Raw genomic sequence first — 9,586 nt, forward strand, 5'->3', positions numbered from 1 at the left:
AGTTCATTGACTCTTCCAACTGTCTGTTTTCTATATTTTTGACAAAAAAATAAATTCAAACGCAATATAAACAGCGAGGAAGATATCCTTGAGATGTTTATAAATGAATTAGCTAAACATGTTAAGGCTCAAGATAATCAAGCCGGTAGAATTGAGCGAATAAGCTGCAGCTGGAATTCATTTTGCCGGTGTTTTAGCGAATGACGCGGCTCCATGAGCTCTAAGATTTTTCTACTCGCTTGAAGGGCATCCGCTGAAAACTCCGAGGTTTTGGAGAATGGAGACGTCGAGGTCCTTCAGGCCAGAGTTCTAGCCTTTAATTTTTTGTGGTGAAGACTGAGGTTCAGGTATGACTTTGTAGGCCAGAAATCGCTTTTATCAACGCTGAGCTCCCGAAAAATCCGAAATTATAGCGAATGAAAGCTTGAGAGAGGTTGTTGACTTTGTGATCTAAATACCAGGAGGTGCAGAAAAGCTCGGACAACTGGGGTATCAAAAACTTAATGATAAAGTGAATGGTATTGATAGAAGTGGGGCTAGGGGATTGTCTTGCTGATTGACTTGAAAATGAGAGCTTCAACAAATTAAACCAGGATGGTTGCCTGCAGTATGGCTAATGATTTTCAGATAGTTTTTTGGTCCCGTTGATCATTAAATCAAGTCTTTTTGACTCGCGATAGCAAGTGTTTAGTAATCGGGTGCTAGACTTTTTTTGGTTGAAAACTTTGTCAAAATTTTGACGTAGACGTAGGTGGCGCACTGACTTGCTCAATTTCTTAACAAGTTAGTGTACTACCACTTTCTCATCTCTTATTATGCGTGCGAATATGTCTATAAAGATTGAAATAATTGGAAAGACCTATAAAAAATCTGCGGTTTTTTGCGGCTGCATGGCTTTCGCCTTGATTTCTGTTTACTCAGATGCCCATTTTTTTCGGAAAATTGCTAAATTTAATGCATTTTTTCGCCCCATACTTTAGATGGACTTTTGTATACTCTGTTTAGAATAGGTTGATGAAACTCACGAGCTTTAGCGGGCGTAGTATAATAGTAGGCGTATTTTTTCCCAAGCAAAGTCGCAAATATTGGTGCCACTTTTAGGGCACCTTTGCGGTATTTAGTAGCATGTGCTTTGACATTCGACAATTAACAGAAAAAAGCTGTTTATTTCAAGCAACAGTGCAATAATTAGGCTTGCGAGAGCAAGTGTCTTGTAATCGGGAACAAGACATTTTTTCCCGAAAAAAACTTTTCGTACATATTTTAATGAAACTGTGAAGTTGCCTTATTAGTGAAATTCAGCAACAGGTAATGCTGTTGTCTTTGTACCCTTTTTTCTGGGGTTCGCTTCACGATAACTACTCATTTTTTTCAATGTGTATGCAATTAAATTGTTTTCCGGGAAAAATTAAACTGTCGGACTTTCGTTTGTCTGCTTATGTTGTGTCAGCTTAATTGGGGAATTTTATCGTGGCATCAGCAATATTTATTGTAGATGCGAGTGTTTTTAATTTACTCTTGTAATTTTTAAGAGTGATGGCCCTGACGTTGTATATTTTCCTTGGTTTTCCTTTCGTTTTTTGCTAAAAAGCTTTGTTCGGCCTGAATAGTTTCGGCTTATGTTGTATAGGTTTTTTTTGCTTAAGTTTTTCAGCCTGTGTTTTTCGACTGCCTGTTCTTCTGAAATTCTTCTCATTTTTTTCACCAATTGTTTATTACTTTTTCGATTTTGTTATTTTCATCTCATTACGATTCGCTAGCCTACAATGATACGATTGCGTTGTATCGTAAATGACGAGAAGCTTCGCTTCATCTCTCTGGTAAAATTCTATTTCAGAAATTTTCGTTCTCATTATTTCGGGCAATTTTTGATATGCATAATTTATTCTTAATTAGCTTCATGCTCTCAAATTTATCTCATGCAAAGTAGGCGTGGACGCACTTTGCTTAGCATTTTGGTTGAAATATCTAACAATGCAATTGCGACCAAGTTCTTTGAGACCGTTTTGCCTCAAAAAAACTGTTTCCAATTGCTAAAAACAAGATCTTTTTAAAATATGGTTTTTTGTTACCATAATTTTTGTCCGTAATCATGTATTGTCTTTGCCATCACCAAGCATTATCAAATGGGAACCTAGGTTTTTTAGATGCTTTCCAAATTGTTACATTCATTGGCAATTTTTTAGCATATGTAATTATTTTAATTGTGGATAGTGTTGGCAAATAGTCAAAGGCCCGTGGCGCAGATGTGAGGACAGAATAATTCGAGATTTTATAATTCACAGCAGAAATTAATTTCACTTTTTCTTTATTTACACTACCGTCAGCTTAGTGTGTTATTACGAACCTTCTCTTTTTTCTTACCTAAAGTGTTCATTAAAAGTGTTCATTTATTTGGAAATTTCATTGCATCTGTTCTCTGCTTCATCTATGGCTAGTGTTTGCTACCTATTAAGCTTCCGTCGCTGAGTGGTTAGTGTATGTGACTCTTAATCTCAAGGTCGCATGCTCGAATCTCGGACGTTGTCGAATTTTCGAGGCTTATTTATACTTTTTCTTATTGTATTTTACAAAGCTGCCTTTTGTCGTGTTCTAGCTAGAGTTTGCGAAGCGAAGCTTGGTCTTTTATAGCTATAATATAGCTATAATATTTAAGCAATTTTTTTGTCACGACTTGAAAATGGGGAGGATCTTTGTATGGGGTGTTTGTTTTTTTTGTCACGACTGTTGAAAATGTGGAGAATCTTTGTATTTGTATTCAGTTTTTTCCTTTTTTTGTTTCCCCACGTAAAATCAGGTACCGCAAATAATCATCGGAATGGGTCGAGTGAACATCATATTAAAGCCTTTTCAGTTGTGATTCGAACGACGTTAAAAACATTTCAAAAAAGAAACCCAGTTTCGAGAAAAATTGGTTTGAAATTTAAGCTACGCGTTTGAAATCGGCAAATTGAAGAAAAAAAAACATTATAATTGTAGTCAAAATGTAGCCAATACAATATCTGCTGAGCAACTGGCTGTCTTGTTGTTTATTTTCAGATAACAATAGATACTTTCCAATAACAAAAGTGCAAAATTGTGGTTGATGTTCATGTTCGAAATTTGATATTCAGCCTACGATTTTCCAAAAGATTAAAACGTTTTCTCTGTTCTAGTTGGTTTTATATAAAGTTAAGAAGTTGAGTTCATTGAACTTTTTCTATCCTACTGTTGGTTATGTTTTTCTCTAGAATAATGTGTTATGTATTTTGATCAAGCTGATTTTTGGTGTTTTTTGTTATGGAAGTGTACAGAAATATCAACTTAGTTTCATAGTTAGTTTCATAATGTCGATTCAAGTTTCATAATATCGATTCTTGCTTGGAGTTGTTTTTGCTATTTGGAAACGATTTGGTCGCTAGTCATAATTGCTTATGTTTCGTATCGTAGAATTTTTTTCAACTCAATTTGTGTTCTTAATTTACCGTTAGAGTTTACTGTGTTTAGAATTTTACTGTTTTCTGATGATGTTTTTAAATTAATGATTTTTTGCGATGTCTGATATTTGTAGTTTCATTTTCCATCTTCACTGTGTATAAGCTATTCGTCAATTAACTGTTCCGGAAAATATTTTGTTGCTTTCTTTTGCAGCTTCATAGAAACTTGTTTTTGCTCTTGAAATTGTTAAATTGTAGTAGTCTGCTATAGAGTGGCAGTTTGTGATGTTTTTTTTGCAAGGAATGCGAAGGCCAGCTTGTCTATGTTTAAGATTGCTTCACTTTTTGAAACTTATTTGATTACAAAAGCGGTTGCGTTGCAAACACACGTCCACTCTTTTCAGCTACAATTTTCGTGTTCATTTTTGGTATTTTCTTGCGCTTAATAGTTGTTTTTTCTGTTTCATCTCTTCTCGATTTTCAAAGCTATGCTTATGTCAACAGATCAATTTTCCAAAAAACGATGGTTTTCGAAACAATATCAATGTCTTCCGATACATGATGAATGTTTATGGATGAGTTGGAATGAAAGCATTATGAAAAGTTTGATGAAACTACAATCTTTGAGGGCTAAATAACTCTTCGTCATACTGCCTTCAGTGGCGATATTTATTACTTAGGGCATGTAATGTGAGAGTAAAAAAGAAACTAATTTGTTTTTAGGTAGTCTAGTTTCAATATCAGGATGCTTGATAATGGACCCAAACGAAAAACTCCACGGCGACTGGGTCGAAATCTGGAACAGGGATACTGGAGAAAGTATTCTCGAGTTCAGTGACGGAGGAGTGAATATCAAATCGGAATCTGTTATGAGGCGATGTATTATTAAAAGTGAAACAACCCGATATTCAAATCACGCAAACTGTTTGTGTCTCCAGTTCAATTCTGAGGGTGCTTCGTATTACCCTGAAATAGACTGTGTTACTGTTTTGGGAGATGATTTGAACTCGGATCTGTTGAATCCGTTCGCGACAGAATCATCGGTAGATTTTCTAGCATCTTCAGTTCAAAAGTTAGATATCAGGATTGAAGACAAAGAAAAAGGTCATGGTGACATTGCTTTAAAAGGTTATGGTTTTTTGAGCTTACCCGATGAAATCGTTTTGAAAATTTTTGGTTATATTTCAATTACGGATATGGCCAGAATCTCAAGGACTTGCAGTAGATTATACCCAATAGCAAATGACTATAGCCTCTACAAGCGTTTGGACTTGAGGTCTTTGTTTTTGAGTCTTACGGACAATGTGCTGATGTGTTTCACGCGGAAATGCAGAATTCATAACTGGAATATCAAGTCTATATCTGTCGAATGGGGCTTCAGAGTTTCAGCTACCTCTATCGAATCTTTGGTGCTCAGTTGCTCTAATTTGAGGTGTTTAAATTTGGCTAACGTAAACATAGCAACCCTCTCAAACCTAAATTTCACTAAAATAGCAAATTTCTGCCCCAATTTAGAAAGTATCATCTTACGATTGAATCATCAAAAGTTTCGTCAAGCTGCCAAAAAGTTGGAAAGCTTCAGAGATCTGCGATTGTTTTCACTCGAAAGCGCTGACATTGAAGAGTCTCAGTTCAAATTCTTTCGAGACTGGATTTGCACGAATAAGTTTCTTACTTTTCTATCTTTGGATTCTTTGACACCTACACTTATGAGCGACCAGACTAACCTTCTCCTAGACCTTCTGGTTCAGAACTGTCCCAATTTGCAGGGTCTCAACATCTGTCGAGCGGCTGTGAATGATCAAAGTTTTATTCACATGTCTGCGATGCCTAGTTTGAAAGCCTTAGACGTTGGATGGTCTTATAGACAAGAAACGGGTTCATTAGAGTACAATAGTGCTTTGTGTCAGATGCTGAACAGCAAAAGAAGCCACTTTACTTCTCTAATTTTCACTGCATGTCGGGGATTTAATGTCGACGCCTTGGCTTGTATCGCCAAAACGCAGTCGATCCTGAAATGTCTGGACATTCTAGGAGTGGTATCTTTAGCTCAAGGATACAGGTCGTTAGAACTGGTGTTCAAGAGTTGCAAACAATTGCAGTATGTTGATTTGTCGTATGTTAAGGGCATCTCGGATCGCGAAGTGGCCGTTTTGGTTGCTCTGTACCCGAGTGTCGATATCAAAAGGGCGCATACCTCTAAGGCAGACGAGGAATTTTATCAGAATCTGCTGGTAAATCCAAGATATGGATTGAATGACAGTTAATTTACCTCATCTCTCTAACTATATATCTATCTATCAATCTATCTATCTATCTATCTATCTATCTATCTATCTATCTATCTGTCTGTCTATCTATCTATCTATCTATCAATCTATCTATTGTTTAATCACGTCATGTATGTTTAAGAAGTCCTTGAGCTTTTTTAACGCTGAAGTTTTTCCAGTGATTAAGCTTTTTCAACGTTTAACTTTTGCCTGTTTAACGGAAATGCGCGCGTAAAAGCTATATCGTATGTTGCATTGCGTAAGTTTTTTTGATTTTATAGTGTATAATGTCATTAGGCCAATTGTATGGGTGTAGTTATGATGTCAGAATGAGGCGAAGTGCAGTGTCGTGTAGTGTATATATGGGATTCTTCCATCCATTTCAAAAAATTTGGATTTCAAAAAAAACTAAACGAACTTGAAATTATCAAAACAATGATGGGGCATTGTCAGGGTACATTCGGTTGCACTGTCAGAGTACAAATCTGGCCTCTTAAACTCATCGGCTCAAATCTTTTTGGTTTTCGAGGTATGGCGTTTTTATGGTCTTATCTTTTTTTCAGAAAAAGTTTAGACCGGAAAAAAACTAGTAGCCTTTGATGGAGTGATTAAAATCACGTCATCCAGTGTGAATATGTCATCAAATTTATTAATCACATATTAATTAAACAAGCAAAGCTTGTGTGATATTACGAATTCACTTTTTTCCAACCTAAGTCGCAAATATTATTACACAAGCAAAGCTTGTGTGATTTTACGTCTTCACTTTTTTTCCAACCTAAGTCGCAAATATTAGTGCTCTTTTTGAAACTGTTCTTTTATTGCAGTGTATGCATAAGATCAATAACCAGCGATTAAGTACAGCAAATGCTAAGAATATTAACACCCACTAAAGTATTACAAATAGCACTTTAGCTTCAAGGTGTTATGAATCTGTAGCGTAGAGGTAGGGAAGGAGACCAGCAGCATAAAAAAAGGGTTCGAACCTTGGCAGGGTCGGATGCTTTTAATGAACTTTTCGTATACTATTTAAAAATTCTCCGCTCTATAAATTGAGGCATGTTAGTTGGTAAATTTCTTTTCAAATTGACTGGTACTGCTAATGCGTCTTAATTGGCTTGCGTCACTTAGCAATTATGTAGACTCATAATTAGCGTGAGTCACTTAAGAATTTTTGTAGACTCGAAGTTTTACTCATTCAGTTTTTCCCAGTAGCGTCGTCGGTCATATTTTTGCTTGTGTATGCAAAGTGCAACTTCGACGGTCAAAATTCTCAACGCAATGGCGGAGTGATGTCAGTTGTAGTAGTTTGCGCACCAGTAACGCTAGGGGTAGGTAGGGCGCGGAAAAGAGCTGGAGCAAATGTTCTAGGTTGTTGTAGAACGTTTCAAAAGGGTCATAAGTTGTTCTAAGTTGTTCCAGAACTTTCATACAGATACACATATACCTAATCACTATTCACTCTCCCTCTCCAAATATCCAATTTCGATTGAGCACCATCAATTGACTAAATAATTTATAAAAGAATCATCGTTAAAAAATTCTGAAAATTTTTAACGATCTAATTTGTTTAGAACATTCTACAGAAACCTGAATTGAATCAGTGATCCATATCAACATCTTTACCTAATGTTTGTTCAAAATCTTTCTTAAAAAATTGTTTAATTTGAGATTATTGTCAATAATCTGAAATAATTGAAATAAAAAACGTGAACACCTACATACATTTTTTTGGATTTCAATTTTAATTACTTTTTTCATAATTCAACATTTGTTGCGTAACTCATCTTAACTGAAACTTGTTTAAATGTTATCCAATAATTTAAAACAAATTTTAAGTTTCACTGTTCAGAAGAAAGTTAGGACACAATAAGCACAAAAATTGACTTGCATAGCAAGGCGATTGGCATCAATCAATTGCTTTCACAAAGGCTGAAAAGACAACAATTTATCAATTGTTTTTGCTAGAAATAGATAATGCATCTAAAGCTCGATTTCTGAATTTGATTTCAAGTTTTAAGGTTTTGTCGAGATTCGATCATTTAGCACAAGGCGTTTACAGTAGCAGTACCTAATAAAATTATTATTTTGTTCATAAGTCTTAATTGGGTTGGCAACCAGGCGAATTCTTCTATTAACACCTTCATGTGGTTTTTTTGTCTGTAGCACTTGGTTTTTTTCATTGCTATTTTGAGCGTATCATCAATTTCATTGCAGTTTCCTAGAAACTGATCACAGAAAAACAAATATATGCTTCCTTTGTACATTTTGTCCTACAACCCCCACACCAATGCGCGGAACGGGGGAAAAAGATAAAACGTGGCTTACTAATATTTGGCGTAAAATCAGGTGGAATGAAGGTGATCTTCTCTACATCCAGCTAAATAAAATTTTGCAACCAGTCAACATTAATCACACAAATTATTATGCTCAAGGACAAGAAAAATGCAATTATTTAGTACATCCCTTGTCCAAGACTTACTCAATTTGGTTGTCCAAAGTTGGAGACAGTGAGAAGTCCAAAACAAATGAAAAAAGAGTATACATGTTAACTCGCTGATCGCAAAGGTTATTTGCTCTATTAAAATCTGGCTTATTTAAAATTTTTTGAGTGGTTGTATAATCATAGATAATTGATGTTACAGTTTTTGACATTTTCAAAATTATTTTGAAATTGGCTCTAAGGTTTGATTTTTTAAGGTCCTTTAAAACTTTCTATCTGATAAAATTTAACTTAGTAGTTTTACAGATATGACCAGTTTGGTGAAAAATAACCTTAGTTGTTACTTCATAACTCATTAAATGAAAAGAAAACCCTGATGAAAGGGCGCTGTTTAATTTAGCGTTGCGTTAAATATCATTGTTTTTATAATATAATTTAGGAAGCTCTTTTAACGTTACACAATCTATGCAAAGCACCTATTCAAAGTCATGCGCTGGTACTAATCTGAAAGCTTTAGTTAATTTATTTGCTCAATGGCGTTCTCACTCAACTGGTCAGTTTTTTCATAGTAATATGATTGATTTCTCCCAAGTGTCTTTCAATTTGATAGTTTTAATCCTTAGTTAGTGTTCACAATGTTTATAGTGTAAACCAGATTCTCAAAAAATTTTTCTTTCTCAATCTTTTGCTGTTAAAGGAAACTATGAAAAATTGCAAACCTTTTGACTGTTTTGATTTCGGGAAGGGATCAAAATTAACCTTTCAGAAATAGGTTAAAATTCGTTATCAGATATTTAATATTTTAAATGTGTTGATTATCGGGAAAAGATAAACGACTCGTGATTGGAGAAAATCAAAACCAACGAATAAAAAATCAGATTTTTTATAGGTATTATTAATTTGGTGGGATTTTGAGATCTTTGTCGACTTTTTGGTCGACCAAAATGATTTGCTACTTTTCCTAGCTTACTACTACGATCTTATTTTGTCAAAGAACCTGATTTTTGTTTGAAAGGATTGTTTTTAAGAGTAAAAGAACTAGGTGATTTCACTAAAATATGTCGTGATGATTTTTTTTATTTTTTAAAGTCTTTAAAATTTGTTCACTCTCAAATTAGTTTTTTTTTGCGGTTTATTTTATTATTTAATTTTTAAGTTTGCTTCGACTACTTTGATCAAAGGAAGGCAAACTCCATTATCGAATAGCAAAAGTGTAAATGTCACGAAAAACGTGAATGATGCCCAGTTTCAAAAAGCTTTAAAAATGGTTCCAGTCAGCTTTTTTGTTTCCTGAGTTCTTACCTTTTTCAAACTGTCTGTTTGCTACGTTGAGATTTTTTCAGAGCAACTAACTTTGTATGAAATCCAGAGCATGCTTGGAAAACAGTTCACCCTGGCAATTTTTAAACCAGAGTTGGTTGAGAACAGCTCCAATTTTACAAAAGCTCTCTCGATCG

At 34.8% G+C, this 9,586-nt stretch overlaps 1 protein-coding gene across 1 annotated transcript; it reads left to right on the forward strand.

Annotated features, from left to right (window-relative positions):
* Window positions 1–4,137: 4,137 nt before the first annotated feature.
* Window positions 4,138–7,290, forward strand: LOC134839311 (F-box/LRR-repeat protein 4-like; the record flags this gene model as incomplete). Its single annotated transcript, XM_063854814.1, is given in 1 exon segment — window positions 4,138–7,290. A coding segment is annotated over 1 exon segment (1,546 nt), but the record flags the coding sequence as incomplete, so codon positions are not given.
* Between the last annotated feature and the right edge of the window lie 2,296 nt (window positions 7,291–9,586).

The sequence above is a fragment of the Symsagittifera roscoffensis genome, chromosome 2, assembly GCF_963678635.1.
Source record: "Symsagittifera roscoffensis chromosome 2, txSymRosc1.1, whole genome shotgun sequence".
NCBI classification, from domain to species: domain Eukaryota; kingdom Metazoa; phylum Xenacoelomorpha; order Acoela; family Convolutidae; genus Symsagittifera; species Symsagittifera roscoffensis.